The sequence below is a fragment of the Epargyreus clarus genome, unplaced genomic scaffold (assembly GCF_041222505.1).
Source record: "Epargyreus clarus isolate Ecla_fem2 unplaced genomic scaffold, WU_Ecla_fem_2.2 ptg000001l, whole genome shotgun sequence".
NCBI lineage: Eukaryota > Metazoa > Arthropoda > Insecta > Lepidoptera > Hesperiidae > Epargyreus > Epargyreus clarus.
In genome coordinates this window covers 4787939-4807160 of record NW_027332209.1, presented here as the reverse complement: position 1 = coordinate 4807160, position 19222 = coordinate 4787939, and the positions used below count along the sequence as shown (strand labels likewise).

The window sequence follows — 19222 nt, the reverse complement described above, 5'->3', positions numbered from 1 at the left end:
TTTTAGGGTACCAAAGAATTTGCTTAAGACATACTCCTATATTTCACATTTTTATTATTATTAATAACATCTATTAAACCTTATAAAAATATTGAAAAGCCAATGGGACGCTAAATAAAATTTACTCGAACTATTATATTCACAACTCAGTTTTCACTCACATACATGTTTTTAAAATTAACACAAGTATAATATAGCATTTATTATTGCTTGACATAAACTTTTTCCATTGGCAGGCGCATCGTATTTACAATCGATTTCTGAAATTTCCAATTCTGTTAACATAGAATTTGACGATTTCCTGCAAAATTTAATAATAAAGTAAAAATACCAATGATTTTTTGGACAAAAATAAGAACTAACTACGTGTTGTAAATATTTATTTAATAATGTATTTACATGTAATTGAGGTAGATATCTACAAAAATATTAATATCTATTCTACAAAAAATTACATAGAGCGATTTTATTAAAAATTACAAAATATCACACCTCTGTGTCAAGTATAACCCCAGGCAAACTATAGTTTGACCAAAAATATAGTTTGATATCTCTATAAATTATTTATACAGTAAGCGTGTATAGTCCGCGCCAAACTGCTTGTCCGCTCTGAAGTTGTTGCGCGCAAGTTTAGTTAGCACAGGGGCCGCGCTGTCTTCATCCCGCTAATATCTGCAATAAGCTATTGCGACAAGACTCGTTTCTATATTCGAAGCGGACTAGCAGATTGGCGCGGACTATACTTTAGTATGAAAAAGAGTATTATTTCGAGAGTTCACAAATATTCGTCATTATTATTATATATGAAAGGTTTTGTCAAACTATAGTAAACAAATCTAAGTACCTCCTGTCAAAGGCAATATCGCATTATATGCAATGCCTCATAAAAATAAGTTATTGTCAAGGTGTACTTGTCAATTATATTATTATCGTATCAATAATTACATCATACGCCTAACAGGTACTGAGACTTGAAGTTTAAATAAAATTCTTGAGTAATATTTTAATTTCTACTTACTTGGAGATTTATACAATGAAATTTATACATTATTTTTTAATTTTATTTCTAGAATTGGTACTTCCCCCTTCCTTAATTGGTAAAAATATAAGTTTTTATATTTTTCTTAAATTAATTGTATGAGTTTCAAAATATTTTATTATTATTATTTATGACACGTATTAAAATATTACATGTGGTAAGGACTACAACTAATTCAAATATTTACATTTCTAATTCACTACAGAAATGCGATATAGCCTTCGCAGTATAGACTAAAATTCAACATAAATATACAAAGAAATCACTTTTTCTCGTCGGCGAGCGCCTGTCCGAGGGACGCCGTAGCGACGGACGGATTGGCCGCTGTCACTATCTTGTCCATTAGCATGCGGGTTTGCATCTGAAAACGATAAAATGATTTTTTTATAATATAGAAGTAGCAGACGAGCATGCAGTCCACCAAAACAAATCATTATTTTTATTCAAAATAGCTTCTTACAGAGCACTTTTTGAATGTCAATACAACTACCACCACTTCACAAGTTGTTTTGTTATTGAGAAGAAGCCTGATGCTAAGTGACTACTGCCGCACATGGACATCTGTAATCAACCCCAGACAGGATTTGATATTCCTACCTGAGGTCGGCGAAGGATGCGCCACTACCCCTGAGTATGTATGAAAAGTGTATGTTATAACGCATTGTTACGTAAATCCCGAATGTCGCTTAAATTATTGTCGATTATGATAGTGATTAAAAATCTTAAAGGTGTGTAATTCCATGTTATTTCTATCAATCCCTATGTAGCCATCCGTATGAAGTGTGTATGCGTTGTATCAATCCGTATGTATGTGGTGAACTATACCTTAAACACATGTTGGGAAATAGTCATGAGAATACATTTGCATTTCTTCGAACGAAGTAATTCTTGAGTATGATTACAAGTATAACTTATAACGCTTAACATTAATCCCCAATATCTTCGCTTTTTCACTTCTAACTATAGATGTCACACACAATGACAAAGACACAGAATATTAACTGTTCCGGAGTTACTAAGATCATCAAATGAAAGATCATGTTCCAATAGAACAACAAAGAGATCAATTATATTTAATTCTAATAATATTTGAATTTACCTCATTCGTCTTTCCCCTAGCCACCTCGCGAACTTTTTCCAGCTCCTCAGCCAACATTATGGACTTTTCAATGTTCTTCCGTCGATGTATTGAATATGATTCTCTGAAAAAACACATTATACATTTTTTATGTTTCGTGACTAGGGATGGCAATTCTTTCCGACAAAGATCGATTCGAATCAAAGTGCAGTAAATCGATTCACCAAAAAACGACCTTCAATGTTTTCAGCTAAAAAGGGTCATAGCAATAAAAAGGTCATCAGGACCAAACTAGCACTAAAATACGTAATCCGTCAACCAAAAATGTCTATAAAACATTCAACCAAATTTGAAAAAATCGACTTTCGATTTTCTACGATGAAGTGATCGATTCACTGAATTGATCACTTCAATAAATTTTTTGGCCCAAAATATTGATTCTTTGATTAATCGATCTCAGATCGCCAAGTCTATTCGTGACTTTTTAACTATTCCATTATTGTTCCCAATAATCGATAACAAAAAGTCGTTCAAGTGCTAGAGCCACTATCAACATATTCTAAACATTTCGTATATTGTTATGAACCTACTAATACAAGTGGAGTGCAAATATTCAAAAGGTACAAAAAATGCACAGAAAAAGTTTAATTTAATGCATATGACTTAAGGAAGTTGAATATGTCATGAATTATTTATATTAAGAAATCCAATAGTTTCTTTCTGCTATAAATATTTAATTGCTCCCATTTCCATACATGTTTTACATAGAAATAACAATAAAGTAGTGGGACAATAATGGGTTGATGATGATGATGATACTGTATTTAATGTATGACTTAAGAGCAGTGATAGCATGGTTATAAATTTGGCCTCTTGACCTCTGCTTTTCTCAGTTATGTGCATATAGGAAATTAATTATTACAATGGGAAACTTGCACACCTAAAAGGATCATTAAAAAATATATGTGAAGTCTACAATCCCCACTGCCCGCCAGTCGAAGGTGGCATAAGCCTTTCTCACTCTTAGCGCTCCTGCACACGATGCCGCCACCGCGCCGCCACCGCACCGCCGCCGCGCCGTAGTCCTGTTTATACGCGCCGCGCAAAGCCCGCCGCCGCGCCGCCACTGCGCCGCCACCGCGCGTGTTCCTCACCCTCCCTGTTTGAAAGTGTATGAAATTCACCATATTGCTCCCGTCCCGACTGCATAGGGTGAACCCACAACTTTTTAACACGACGTTCTTTTTGCCATTTTCTATACATACAGTATGCAAGCACAAACTTCTTTTTTTTCATTATATTAGACATGTTTGCGACACGTGCGATCTCGCGGCGTGCACGTTCGTACGCGGCCGGCAATAGAATAGCTAAATCAAACAGGGAGGGTGAGGAACACGCGCGGTGGCGGCGCGGTGGCGGCGCGGCGGCGGGCTTTTCGCGGCGCGTATAAACAGGACTACGGTGCGGCGGCGGTGCGGTAGCGGCGCGGTGGCGGCATCGTGTGCAGGAGCGCTAAGAGGGCACCCATGTCCAACAGTGGGACAGTAATAGATTGACAACAAATATACTAACCTTATGATAACCAATTGCAACAGGCAACCAATGGCACCAACACCAAAGCATATTAAAATAATGGCATAATTTGGTAGCCTCTTGATTCCCTTTACACCATAATATGAGTCTGGGTTGATATTTCCACCTTTGTTTTGAGGACGAGGATCATAATAACTATACTGAGGATTATTTCGTAAACTGAAAAAATACAATAAAAATGTATTAGGGCATATTATTATCACTAACTGACCCGGCAAGCGTTGTGTTGCCATATAAATAAAAAAATGTTAAGGGTGAACAACCCTTATCACTTAGGGGTATGGTAAATACATAGTAGCCGATTTTCAGATCTACTGAATACGGAGGAGTATGGTAACTGACATTGTGCCACGTGATTTTTATATATAAGATAAATGAGTACAATTAGTGATCAATAATTAAAATGAAATATGCATTGCTAGCTTTTATATGAAGACAAACATAAATAATGACCATACTAATATAATTCACCTATTTTTGTCTAATAACAACAGTGTTAAATATGCTGTGTTCATGTTGAAAGTGTAGTGAAGAGCTCATTTATAGAGGTGTTGTAACACTTCCAACTTAGGTAGCAATGTGTGTGGCAAACGTCATGTGAGACTAATCCTATCTGGGATTGATTATGATTGTCTAGGGGGTGGCAGTTGTTACTTATCAACAAACAAACTGCTTAGTTGTTTGCTGCTTAAGTCCTTTTTTAACACACTTTTATTAGTTTATTATTAACTGATTAACAGACATACTTATGGAGGACTCACTGTTCTAGAGAAGAAATCAGATGTCTATAGAAAACAGTAACTGTGTTATTCAGGTATGCTGCAGGCTCATTTGATACTACTACATAGATAAAAATAGAAATACTAATGGCTTAATTATAAATAAAACATTCAGAATTACCAAAACTTACTTATATGGCACATGTGTTCTATACACATATGAGCTATTGGACTCAGAATCAATTACAGCATCATACTGCGCTCGACTGCCTGGCTTTCCGAGAACATTGTACGCCTCCACAATGCGGACAAACCTTTCTTGAGCCTTTACATCTTTGTTTTTATCTGGATGGTACTGGAAATTATAACATTTTGGTTAAGATAACATGGCATTTAAAGATAGAAGAATTTTCTTTTGTGGTGATACATCAGAGCCTTACAACAGTAAGCAACTGCAACTGTTAAGCCCTACTGTGTTCTGGTTTGATGGGTATGGTAAGGGATTTCCCTTATATTATTTATATGAGGTGCATTAACTTATAAGACATGTTCTAACATAGTTATTAGGGGATTATAATGCATCTATGTCTCCCTGAACTAAGCAACGCAAAATAAATATCAATGATATGGCCCCACATGGCCTGCAGGGAACCAGTTTCCCATAGTGTATCCAAAAGATTGAATATAAAAAATACAATACTTAATAATATCACAATGTTACCTTATGGACATTGTATGGTATCACTACTATCAAATCATGACTACACATTTATCATGCCAAAAAATTATACCTAGGTTGGAAAGCCATGACTAAGTAATTTTAAGACAGAGGAATAACAAACTGTCGTCCATACAATCTTGATGAAATTTTACAAAATCTTGATGAAAATTTGGTGGAAGAGAATTTGGTAGATGGTGACTTATTTACATATGAGGCAAACATCTTAGGTCTTAGAAGTGGCCACGCTAATACTTCAAATTTGTAAAAAACTACATTAAAATGTAAGACAATTTGTTGCAGCATCTACAAACAATTAATAGACTACAACCCATGTGAAAATAACAGAAAGTGCTCTATCAAAGTGAAAGTAATATCACAAATATCAAAATCGTTTAAACACAGTGCCAACCCTCAAACATAATGAACTAAAATTAGAAGTGTAGATTCTTTATTGCAAAATTATAATAATGTACCAATTGTAATTGTTGTTGTGTCATAATATAAATTATTACAATGTATCACCGACATCGTATTCATAAAACCACCAGAAAGATGGGAATTAGTAAGAGATTATGTTATATCAAAATCCACTTACTTCTTTGCTCATCTGAATATAAGCTTCTTTTATTTCTTTGTCAGAACAATTTTTTCTCAAATTCAAGACATCATAATGAGATTTTCTGCCTACACTGAAATTGAAAGATACATAATCATACACTTCGTAATACAAACAATACTTCGTACTACGTATTAGGTAAGTATAAATAGTAACAGTTCATGCAACATTCACCTGTATAACCGTATGAATGAGCAGATTGATTTTATATCCTGGTTTCGTCTTATAAAATACATAACGATTTATCTTTTACAATTTCTATAACATTATACGGAATTGAAACATTTTATTTTGGCAATTTGGCAATTTACATTTTCACTGGAATTCAACGTCAGGTGATTTGATTAGTTGTCATTTGTCAAACTTGAAATATGTCACTTTTAGTTTTTTAATGTCAAATTTGTCAATTTACGTACAAGACGATTTTTCTGTTTAATAATGAATGTGAGACTCTTTTATTTCACCCTAATACATGGTTTTTAAAACACTTGTTTTAGCCAATTCCGGACATGAATTTTTTTTGGTTTTATACAAAATATCTATTTATTCAATTTAATGTTCTTAATTATATATATTTGAACTGGCAACATTACTATTGACCTGAACTAGTGAAAAGAGCGGCAATAGCGCGAACATAGTAAAAAAAAAATATAATTTTCTTACAGTACATTTATTCTAAAATCCAAATCTTTAGCATTCGGTGCAAACAATGTATTTTTGTCCATAATTAAGCCTTTAATTTGTAGTAAACTTCTCGACCCGACTTCGTAATTTACGACAAAAGAGATTCGACGAAATGGTATAAGATTTATTTACTTATAATCTACAAGCCAAAGATTTGTAAGTATTATTTCACTATTTATATACGTAGTAAGTGAAGTGAAGTAAGTAATTCGTATTATTCATTATAAGTAATATTATCATAACACTTTTTATTATCAGATCCGATTTTGCTTCATGTCTATAATGTGGCTTGTTTTAACCGATTCTGAAAACCTCCTCGTTGCATGTTTGGCTGTGTGTTCTTTTTCTTATTTTAATATTTTTTAAGTTCTTTAAGCATTAAAGTTCACAAAAAATTAAATGCTTAAGTAGCTACATATTTAAAATCAGTACGTTGATAAGATTATCTAGACAAATGCCTCTGTCGTTAACGATGAGTACGTATAATTTGCATTTTGTACAGAAATTATGGTACACCTAGTTGCAGTATTCGCTACACTATTGGCACCGGCGCGTCGTCGTTCAGCACAAGCTCAGTAGTCGTACTCAACTCAGTATAGTCGGTATAGTAGTACTATACACGCGCGCGACACAGTTGGCACGGCACAGAGACGGTCTCGAACGCAGTGTTCGCGCAGTAAACCGCGCGGGTGGACGTTCGGTCATGCGAGAAGCGGCTGGCAGGATGGCCGAACTAGAGTTCGAAGCGCCGCTTGCTCAAATCGAAGAGGCGGACGACTGTCTGTCCACGGCTGACTATCTCCAAAAGACCATTAACGGCAATGACATCCACTTAAACAATATCAACAATCTCAAAAGTGAAATGAGTAAAATCAAAACCGATTCCAATAAGTTGAACGATAATGACGAGCCAAAACCGGTGAAGTGTAAACAGGATAATTTGCAAAACGGTGAAGGAGACAACTTCACTGAGACTTTCTCCGGGTCGCTGGAGGATTTGGTGAACACATTTGATGAGAAGATCACGAAGTGCTTCGGTAACTACGAGGAGAGTGTAGAGAAGCTTGCTCCAGTGCAGGTTCGCTCGCAGGAGGAAATTATGAACGAATGCCAGTGAGTACTAATTATTATTAAATTTTTCATACTTAACCGAAATTGCTCATGATGATATCATTTGCTCATCAATTTGTTTCATAAAATCTTTATTTGTAACGAGTGAAAACCAAAATTAGCTGCAAATTGAGAGAATACGTAACATCAATTGAAGAAAAATTGAGATAGAATCAAAGTAGTATAAACAAAAAGGGCGGGCTTTGCGCATGGCATTAGCGGCCGTAGGATCGATCGATGCACGGGTCGTGGGTGTTGGGGGTGTGTAGCGGAGGGTCGCGATGACGCATCGCACCCCATCCCGCCCTACTTTGTTCCCAAGTCTCCCAACCCAAGCCAAGAGTAATATAGCAAGCGACCAGACATACCTTTTGCGACATACTTAAGTCAAAGGTTAACAACAGTAAACCTGATTATATTTACCACGTTATACTTATTATCACTCTCTTGTTTATAATTTTAATGTGCAATAATGATAATGAGACTTATTCTTGCATTGTAATATTATTGTATTTATGACTTTCATATCATTATGTTATATGTATGATCACTATATATAGTCAGTATCATGAATACATACTTCAATAACATAGAATATATAATGGTAGTTACGTAGTAAGCACAATTTGATACCGACTAAGCTATACTTATACCTACCAATTACCTATATCAACATAAAATGTGAATTTCGTAATTTTAACAATATAAACTGAAACTGAGGAGTTAGTATTACCTACCTCTATAACACACAATCTGTGCTCATTAGTTTTTATATTTCGATAACAATTTAATAAGCTATGCATACATCGAATACCAACATTTTATAATATTTTTAGTAAATTATTGATGACATTTCTACTATTTCCCTATCTCGTCAACCTCAGTCTTTTCTACGACATTGTAATAACATTTCTTTAGAAACCTTCATGGTCACAGGTACTTAAACACTCTTTCTCATGGCTACTTGAAAGCAAGTCTTTCACGTCTCCCTATTGTATTACGAAGATAAAGAAAACGCTTTTTCTGTAGCTTCCATGTTTTTTCACAGCGTTATGGGAACGAATAATTTATTACCTACATTGTTCTAGCGTTATTATGACTTGTTTCCCTCAATCATCTTATAAGCACACGCTGTGACAACAAATTACCAAGTACACTGCTTATTATTAGTCACTCTTTATAATCAAAATAGGATAAAAATATGCACATACATTAAAATAAGGTAAACATTTGTCTCATTGTTGAATTGAGGATTACGTGTAATACCTACACCTAACTCATCCGTTACTTTTATACATAACATGTTCTTTATGTCAAAGCCAATATTTTGGAAGTGATCCAAATGACCCAAATTACAGAATGTTGGGGAAACCTAATAAATTATCCAATTCGCAAACAACTGAGAGGGTGCGTCCTGTCGGTCATTGATACCTTAAAACGTTTTAGTAATCAAGTAACCCAGTTTCCGACGAAACACATGTTAAACAATAAAATTTAAAGTATAGATTACGAAGAATCTCAAGATTTTATTTGCGCGAACATTCCAACATGTGTTCTTTTGTACGGAATCGTTTATTGCTAGACTTTTTATTGCAGCTATTTTAGTTCCATGGAGTCATTTGTGTAAGAAGGTTTGTTAAGTTTTAAACAAAACTATGGTAAGTTCAATAAGTATAAGTAAATGTTGATATTATTCAGCAACATACACAAACAACACAATTGGATATAAACCTTTAGGGTATAAAAGAAAGCACCTGACGGCATATGCTGACAAAAACTGTAGGAACCTGTCAATAATACAGCAGGTGCATGCTTTGATTCGGGCAGTGATTCTCGTTTGGAGCGCAAGGGGCATGTGTGCAGATGTTACGACCACCTTGCTTGAGGGACACCTTGCCGAATATTGAATAACCACCATATGGCCATATGCAGTCAGATAGGGGTTTCAGGGTTCGTCGTTCTTCGCTTCTACAACCCTTTTATTTATTGATAAACAAAGCGAAACTGAACTGTTTTGTGAAATTGATATCCTATCGTTGAAATTTGATTATCAAACATGATTTATTTCTTCAATTTAATATTATGTTTCTTTCTAAGATTTTTTTAAATCACCAAGCCCAATTTTAAAATATTTTTCGATACGTGGCGAATCCTCATTCCCTGGCGCCATTGATATTCATTGCATGGACCTTTATAAGCCATGATAGAGTGCGGCACACGACGCACGTCCGTCTCGATGCATTTCATATTGAATACTAATGACGTCGTTCACTTGCAAAAGAAATTTTGCATTTGAATTTGCAATTTAATTGCAAACATATTAATAGATTATAGAACTTAAGCATTGTGATTGCGGTGACATCTCAGAGTGAAATAAATTCCCATCGGAGATCAAGGTTCAGACATTTCCTGGGAATAGACTAAGTACTCATCGAGTACCGTAATATCCTTGGATTATCTCACCTTGAAGCCAATAATATTCGCCAGCTGTTGGGAGGTGTTTCGGCAGGTCAATAAATTTTATGTGCCTCGTACACGCATAAAATAACCTGTGACTTGTGACCTTACTCATGTATACGTATTTGCGTGATCAAAACTGATTTCATAACCGCAACGCAGTAACTTAACCTTTAGCAGTAACCAGCCTGTCTTCATATCAATTTCCATTCAGTAAATAATTTTAACTCGCTAATATCTCTCCACCTGTTCATACAGCATTGCGTGTCAATTCATAATACCCCGAGTAATTGAAATAGCCTTCCCAAAACTGACTTTCCACTTCAATTACATATTTCTCAGTTTTTGTCTATTCTGGAATTGCATACAACTTGACTAATAATAAAAATATTAAAGGTGAGATTTCTACATAGAAGTCATTGTGCGGATAGTTCCATTTAATGTATGTAATTATTATGCATTTTCATAAGGATGCAAATAAGGTTTTTATCTGTGAGCCACGATTTGCAAGTTTATCAGTTGTTTCGGCACGGAAGCGTGCCCTAGATCTAGTACTACGACTTAATGAACCCTTGTTGCATCTATTATGTTTTTGTTTTGAAAATAGACCTCATATATTTTTACTGAAAGATATGTAATGTAAGCTCTTGATGACGTGTATTTCATGATGAAAGGAAAAAATAACAAGATAAAAGATGGTTCTTAATGACAGAAATATCATTGATTTTATGATGAAACTTGTCCACCCACTTTGTCCGTTGCAATAAATATTTATAACCAATCTCAATTTTCATACAACTTACATAAAATGAAAAGCCCACTTTAACTTTTACCTTCATCATTTCCAATGGCATACTGGAAGTTTTATTACTTTTATAGAATTTATTCAATAGTATGATTACCTCTCTGTTATATTTTACATTATAAATTTTGATTACAAAAAAGAACATCATTATTGTTCTCTATATGAATCTGGAAACGAGTATTGGCAAATTCCTGAGACATTTATAGAAATGGTAGCCTGAATTTGCATATAGGTACTTTGATTCTGACGTGACAGTAAATTCGCATAACTTTCCTTCCGCATAGAATGCTATTCCACGATCCCACAACTATCTATAGAAGCGTATAATTTTGCATCTCGCTACCTTTGAAATGTATATTCCTTTATGAATTATTCATATAAAAATCCCTTTTCTGTGCTAAATTATGAGGTAGGTACACATTTTTGTTTCCCAACTAATTAAATTTTAGGTAAGTATATCTTTCCTTTCCTGATATCTATTTCCTTAATTGTTTAGAGTGCTCAATGAATATTCAGACTAATTTATATCGCACTGCTTATCGCAATGTCTAATTAATTAAATAGTTAACACGTTCACAGTGAGTGCCCCACATGTGGGTCATTTTGAAGTCACTCTGATACGTGCGTGCACCACATGTGGGCCACAGATCTATACAAATTAGAATCGTTTTCATAGTCTACACGTGTGATTTGTTTTATTTTTCATTGCATACACGTATGAACACTGAAATGTAAAACAAAATGGCGCAACAACCAGGGGATATTCTCATAGGGTTGCCAAGTAATAAATTTTTAAAGTTAATAAAATAAATCAATGCTTTTTGTACTATTAGAATGTAAATAAAACATAGATAGATCTTTTGTAATCAAATGTTTTAATAAGAAAGTAAATGTGATAAAGAAACAATTAAAAAAATGAAGAAAATTAACCAAGAATCGACAAAAAAATAGTTTAATGACAAACGTTATAGTACGGTAGGCAGAGAGCTTTATTGCATTGAATACATTCAGTATAAGTCTTCTTTGTTTTACTTCGAGCCTCGGAAGCAGAACTGCCTCCCTCAATCATGGTTTTATAACAACCAACGCAACGTTTTCTTATTATTTTGTCCGTTTTTCTCGGAATTTTTGTTAGGCTATGCCTGGAAGTGGATGAGGAACTGGAAGTAGAATGTGTTCTCATCGTTGGTCCTGGAGTAGGAGCTGCATCGTGTATGTGTATGTAATAAAACGCCTCCTAAGGCGTTTTATTATACGTTCACTTTTCACCCTACACGTGCGTATTTAAAATGAGAGGCAATGAATTTTTAGTTCGTACGTGAGTGCACCACATGTGGGTCATTAAAAAAAATTAAAAAAAACATAAGAAGGGTAGTTTTAATTAAATATTTATTATAAGCTGTCATATAATACAAACTTTGCTTATCATATTTTCTCAAAACGCATTTACACGTGAGGGGTTCTTTTCATATATTGTAGGTGCACTGTTAACGTGTTAAATTGCCATAGTAATCGAATAAACAGGGGTGTGCTTCCATCATCGCTTCACCCACGCATGTGGGCCCGGTTAATGACCTACGATTCGCAAGGAACTAACTACGTACTAACAAAATAATTGCCTACTCGATAAGCCTTTCCGTTACTATGTAGTAGAAAGTTTTATCGATGCTTTATTTTAAAATTTTAACACGATTACCACGGTCTTGTGAAATACGACCACACGGCGTTTTAAGCTATTCTTTATATCCTGTCGATGTAATCTCTGCATTAGAAAGTCGATGTTAATTTCTTCGATTTATGATGGGCAGAGAGTCCATACACCATTTTATGATACAGTATACCGTAAGAGTTTCTGTCGGCATGACCTTTGAAGTTGTCTTATTACGCAACACATAATCTGGTACGATCAATTTTCAAAATATCATTGTGTGCTTTATGACTTAATACGATTAAATATCGGAGAGCTTTCGATTTACGATAAGCTTTGACTGCAAGCTTCAGAAACCATTATTCATGATTTAGCTGTATGTTACATAAAATAATTGTATCTACAGATTATCAATAATGGAATAGGGATGTTAAAGAGTTAAAAAGTTATATTCCTTCTTGGAAAAGGTCGGTATTAACTAAACTTGTAGCAAAACAAAATCGTGTTAGATATTTTCTTTCTGTATAACATTTAAATAGTCTACAAAACATGAACAGCTTTAATTGCTTTTCAAATGGTAATGACGGGACGTGGGTGTATAACATGTGATTATGTGGTTCCATCCAATTTTATGGACGGGTGCCTCAAATAATGGGAATGTGAAGATGCCTTGTCAACAGCGCACTATGATTTAAAATCGATTATATGATGGTAGAGTTTAAATTCGTTTATTATAAAAAATAAACTTTAATACTTGTTTGTAATCATATCAATTACTTGCCTAATGGACCGAAGCAATGAAATCGAGAGAACGTGTGAATGACATACAAAAAAATCTAAATGAGTGTTATCTTTTGTAAAGTAATAATATTATAATGAAGCTATTTGTTCTAATCGAGTAAACATCGTCACGGAGACATGCCTATATGAAATGCGGTATGACTATCATAGTAGATGATTTAAATTACACAAAAACACGCGGAACAAAACAATTGTGTTGACAACTGTTATTGTCTACTATACTATACTTATTACTGTCGTCGGTTTGTAAAAGTACTATTTTTTAAATGAGTTTTGTCGTAAAAAATGTAAAAATACTATGAATCTTTTTACAAATTTAAACATCAAGCTTCCTAAATGCCTATTTTTCACTGTCTTAACTTCGTATAAATATTTAAAAAAATAGTGATGTAATAATACTACACGTAATTATCGTGAAAATCGATAACAGTTCTCTTTGTAGAATGCTCCTATTTCTATTTACTCAACGATACCTATCTTACTTTTCACTGTACCAAAAACGACTTCTATGGACTGCATTATTACTTCCACAAATGAAACTTTAAGCTAGTTAGTTATGTTATATAATAATATTAGCATAATTTAAGAAAAAGATATCACGAGATATGCGTTGAAAACATATGTTCAATTGTGTATGTAATGCATCGCAAACAAGCATGAAATTGCAACGCATTACAATGTGACATTGGTAATCATATGAGCATTTTGAGATTCTAAATTGTGAAAAGAATTGTTCTTTGAATCGGACATTAAAAACAAAGGTGGGGCATCGATTACACGGTCGAATAAGTCAGATGCACCGACCATGGATTTCAGTGATTTTGAATACAAACCCACACTTGGTTAGCCGCCTGTCTAATGAATAGGCGGAGATGTGTTAGATCAGTGTTTTTCAACCTTTTTCAAGAACACAACCGCCTTAATAAATTAAAAAATTTCGCGACCCTCCACTGTTTCTAGTCAGTATTTTTAACACCAAGCGTAATTCTATTTTACAATTAGGAAACCCCTACAATATTTCTGTATTCTACAATTAGGAAACCCCTACAATATTATTGATCCAATTTCATATCTTAGAAGTCCCTACCTATAATCCTTTCTTAATTCACAATCGATGAGCAAATAAAATCTTAAAACGTTATATTGTCTTCTTCTACTTACGATTTGGCACCTCTTTATGTCTTGTGACCCCCTCCCACCAGGGGGTCGCAAACACATTGAAAAACACTGATCTAATGAATAGGCGGAGATATGATAAATAGATGATGTTTGGCGTTTGAATGCAGGTTGTTATTCGCTCTGTGATTTAGATTGATGACTTTATTATTACATCAAACTGTGAATGAATAAAAGGTCGTCATTTAATGCAAAATCATTGAAACGCAAACACTGCGAATTAAATTTGATTCTATTTCCTTGAAACTCATCAACCGCTATCATGCGTCATTAGACACTGTTATTGTTACAGAAACTTAATTATTGTGTTACATATTCATCATTTTTGTTTATGTAGCAGTTTTTTACTATCCACATGTTTAAAATTAAAGGAAGGTATGGGAAGGAATAGAGTGAAATCGAGATGTTTTAGCATGGTCCTCAAGGGTAGTGTAAATCAAACTCAAGTAACCAAATCAATGAATAATCTGTTACCGACCTCAGGGCACAACTCTAATCCTATTTGGGGTTGAATATACGAAGTCAATGGGCGGCAGTTGCCACTTACTATCAGGTGAAATGCATGCTTATTAGCTATGTACTTCTATAATATATGAAACGATCATGTCATTTATTTGGGTATATATAAATGATTTTTGATTCGTGAGTTTTTGAATTTGAATAGGAATAATCACATTTACATTGGAATATGAGAAAATGGGCGTCAATGTTTATCGACGAGTGATTATGCATACCATATACACACATGTTATATTATCAACAGACCAGAATTGCGTTGTCATGACGCATCTCTGCCATATGTCGCGGTTTCCTTGAACACGCCACCACGAACGACACTTTTGGTTTATAGTTACAAAGTATAACCGATATTGCAACGTATTAAAGAGGAAGGTAATTAAATTAATTTTGGATAATTCCTGTTAGGAGAACTGAACCAAAAAAGGTCTGTACTTACGTCACCTACGCGGCCAATCACGTTGGAGAAGTTCATTTTGATGTTATTAATAATATTTTTTTAATCATTCAAACGAAATTCAATTGACAAATCGATTAATTGACCAAAGTTAATACTACAATAGTACAATAAGTAGGTACTTAATACGCTTCATTATGAATGAACCTTTATAAATATTCATTAACAATTAATATTAGTGTAGTACCACACTAATATTAATTGTACAAGATTAGGCTTCAGTTTACTTGTACCTAAGTTAAATAGTGTTTAATTATATCGGCCAACTTTTGAACAATTTAATTAAAATATTCATATACTAATCAATACCTCCGCACGTGGGCATTAATTTTTACTCAAAGCAGTCTAACTTCTATAGGTAATTTATGAAAATGTCATAATTATAATATGAGGACAATACTTCCAAATTGCGTACCAGATTTCTTTTTCAGAGTAAGCCGCTGACCAACCACAAACTCACCTAGCGGGAAGTGACAATGTGATTTACGACGTAACTCTTCTTACATAGCATTTTGTAGCAATCTTCATTTTCATCTGTCATCAACGTTCTTAGAGATCTCCACGATCTTGACATGGTTTCATTACCTTTATGTTCCGCTGAGCAACTTACGGTGAAAGATTAAGTTGTGGTTATCCAAACATTAAAGGTGGATTAAATATAACTGGACTTGGCGTCTATCGTCCATGTCTATTTATTTTATTGGTGTAGGTACTTTCTTTTAAACCGTGTGCTTTTTACCTTCACACGTAATACTTCATTTCGGATATAATTCTGTTAGCGTCTAACTCGACGGTTGGCTAGTGTTAACTGCACTGAACGCAGCCGGTGCTCATCTCGATGACCTTCCATCAATTTAAAATAGATTATGCCGTCGGCTTACTCGTATTTTAATTTTACGCGATGAGGCTAGGCATATAATAAGTTTAGCAATTTTTGCTACACTAGTTCTAGTACTTCTAGTGTTCGGCGTAAGGTAATACTATAACTACAGTCTCTTGGCACACACCATAGGCATGAAATTGTTTAAGAAAAACATATTTGTATATTACTTAACGTATAAAAAAACAAACTTTTATTATAAGCATTTTTTTAAATAAAAGTACATTAAAAACCTACCTACTGTACAAACTCCTCAATCTTCGCTAAATAATTCCATACTTACAGACAGACACACAGGCTGGATTCTTGTTGTGTTTTACTACTATTTTATTTGTGCCAAATACTAAATGCCATATTCAAGCAATATAGTTTTACAATTTTAATTTATCTTAATTTTTAAAATTTGGAAAGTAAAACGGGCGTTGGATTGTTTAATTAATATTTAATTATACTTAACACGTATAGGTAATATCAATTATTCTGACAAAAACAAAACAAAAAAGAATAACCAGTACCTATCTGTGTCATACACGAATTCATTAGTAAAATATAAGTAACTAGTTATTTCGCTTTTTAATACCTACTGACTTCAATCTATTCAGTATTGATAACGTCAATATTGATTTACATCAATAAAGACTTTTTAATGCGTTAAAGAATACAATCGAAGGTAGAAAACCTCCATGGATTGCCTGCTCTGCCATCAACGCTATATCTACTTATAATGCAGCAAAAGTAACAGTGGAAACCTGGTGTATCCTGAAAGTTGTCGTATAGCAGAGATGTGTAAAGAGCTTCAACGTAATCGTCAGACACAGCAACGCACGTGTAACTGGACCCAGACAGGTCTATTTGGTAACATCTATAAAAAATTAGAGACAAGCATCAAGTCAGTAACAATTACAAAACATTTTTTTTTATTTTTTATAATATAGGAGTAGCAGACGAGCATGCAGTCCACCTGATGGTAAGTGGCTACTGCCGCCCATGGACATCTGTAATCAACCTCAGATAGGATTAGATATTCCTATCTGAGGTCAGTCACAGATGCGCTGCTACCCCTGAGGACTAAGCTGGAACTCCTCGGAAAAGTCTGTCTCCCTTACCACACCCTTCAAACCGGAACACAGCAGCACCTAACACTGCTGTTATTAGGTAGAAATAGGTGTGGCGGTGGTGCCGCCGGAGTCGAACCACAAAGGGTTCTACCACCTTTCAAAACGATTTCTGATGGGATTTCTGACGACTTCCATCATTCATTTGCATATAAAATAATGTTTCAAGACGAAGTACGACAAGTCCGTTGAACTTATAAATAACAAGATATTAAGATTTCACAGCTCATCGTCCTATGATAGATGGTAATGATAATGGTGATAAAGTTATGCTAACGTGCTATAGTTTTTGCTCATTGTGAGTTCTACCGGTTCCAATAGACCGTTATGTCATACAATGACTATACCTGTTATGAAAGTAGCGGTTTTGATCCACCATCTTTAATTTACACTTGCTTCCTACCTTCGCTAATTGAACCTATAATCATTTGTCAAAAGTTAGAATATTGTAGCTATATGGCCTATGTGTACATAAATCAAATAGAATTTACTAGTCAATTCTTCTATACCTACTTTGGCTTATTTGTAAATAAAACGTTTTCAAAATATATTTCTAGTTATAGATTAATTATGGAAACTATTCATTTTAACGGGACCCAGTCAAAAATATAAAATTTACAGCGAGCCTTTGACTACCTTTTACTCCACAATATCTTCTTCAGTTCTTATTAATAGTAGATTCCTCTAGGAACTTCGGCTAGTTTTTTTTTACATTCCTGTGACGTTCTACCTCAGTCGAACCGACGTTGTTTATAAATACGTCCAGCGCTTAGCTTATTTTCGCGAGATTCACGTCATCATCCCGTCTGGAATTGTTCGCATGACTCCATGTATGACTAAAACTGTAACTCATTTCTTGGCACGTGAGTAATCAATTCGTAGAGGGCAGGTTCAACGGAAGTTAAATAGCTCATTCTTCGTTGGGTTTTACGATTTCAGTTCGCAATCTAGAAAATATAGAGCGACAGGTTTTGATAGCAACCGGCGTGATATCTGGTTTATTATGATAATGTAATTCGAGCAAACTGGCACTTAAATTGTGTCCTTGCCCTACGCCGATACTCAGACACGCGTAACCTTGCCAAAACAAACTCTTTCAAGGACAGGCCCCGTCGCCTTCTCGTCCGGGCTCCGAAGGTACCTCGCCCCACTCCCACTCTGTACGCATGCTCAAAAACATTCTCGTCGTATCGAAAACAAAAAGCCAACGACGATCAAAGGCAGATGATTTATGAAGCTTACAGTCTTGCTGTACAGCACACTAGTCACAAGTATTAATTTGGTACGCCTCCTGCTTCATGTATCGCAATGTTCATCCCAGGGATTAAGGTGTGGTCACGCGTTGCTTGTCGTCTCTTTCACTCCTCCAAGGCATCGACTTAAGAATATTCCCCTTATATAGGTACGTCTTTTATACCTCAGACGACCTTTCAGACGCGGCTGCGTCGTTGCTGTTTCTTTCACACTCGTGGAACGAAACTCAGCTCAGTGTTTAAAGGTAAATCAGGAGATAGTTGAAGTACAGTTACTTATATACAGACATAAGAATATAATTAAATGCGTTCACTTGTAAGTTGTACTATTAGCGGCTTTGCTAATCGTATCCTTACTGAAATAGCATGGAATTTCCTTCGCTTACGGGATAATCAATGTCAGAGACCTCGTATAACGTTTATTTTGATAAATTGTTACAAAATGTTTGGTTTGTCATGGTTTTAATAATAAATTATCTTAAAAAAGATCGCATCGAAGACTCAATTAATAGTAACAAACTCCTAGGTGTGACATAAAGAATACGTAATAAGCA

The 19222-nt window shown here is 34.7% G+C and overlaps 2 protein-coding genes across 4 annotated transcripts in view; one reads left to right on the top strand and one right to left on the bottom strand.

Annotated features, from left to right (window-relative positions):
- Positions 1 to 125: 125 nt before the first annotated feature.
- DnaJ-13 (DnaJ (Hsp40) homolog 13) lies at positions 126 to 6123 on the bottom strand. 3 transcript variants are annotated; one of them, XM_073074788.1, is made up of 7 exons: positions 5941 to 6123; positions 5746 to 5839; positions 4621 to 4784; positions 3690 to 3869; positions 2139 to 2241; positions 1306 to 1400; positions 126 to 301 (listed from the first exon to the last, which is right to left on the bottom strand). In XM_073074788.1, the coding sequence occupies exons 1-7, from the start codon at positions 6000 to 6002 to the stop codon at positions 178 to 180; spliced, it is 822 nt and encodes a 273-aa protein (XP_072930889.1). In that variant the 5' UTR covers positions 6003 to 6123; the 3' UTR covers positions 126 to 177. The 3 variants fall into 3 exon arrangements, with proteins under 3 accessions (XP_072930889.1, XP_072930898.1, XP_072930907.1); XM_073074797.1 differs by having other exon boundaries at positions 144 to 260; positions 5941 to 6122; XM_073074806.1 differs by lacking the exon at positions 126 to 301 and having other exon boundaries at positions 1047 to 1400; positions 5941 to 6121.
- Positions 6124 to 6998: 875 nt separating this feature from the next.
- Unc-76 (fasciculation and elongation protein Unc-76) overlaps positions 6999 to 19222 on the top strand; it is a 50405-nt gene continuing 38181 nt past the window's right edge. Inside the window, exon 1 of the mRNA XM_073074778.1 lies at positions 6999 to 7563. Within this exon, the coding sequence (XP_072930879.1) occupies positions 7154 to 7563 (410 nt within the window). The 5' untranslated portion in view covers positions 6999 to 7153. The remainder of the gene's footprint in view (positions 7564 to 19222) is intronic.

Coding starts and splice junctions, on each gene's coding strand:
- DnaJ-13 (XM_073074788.1), bottom strand. CDS start 6,002: ATGTATTTTATAAGACGAAACCAGGATATAAAATCAATCTGCTCATTC. Junction 4,785..5,745: donor ATATTCAGATGAGCAAAGAA/GTAAGTGGATTT, acceptor TATAATTTCCAG/TACCATCCAGATAAAAACAA. Junction 3,870..4,620: donor AGAACACATGTGCCATATAA/GTAAGTTTTGGT, acceptor GTATTTTTTCAG/TTTACGAAATAATCCTCAGT.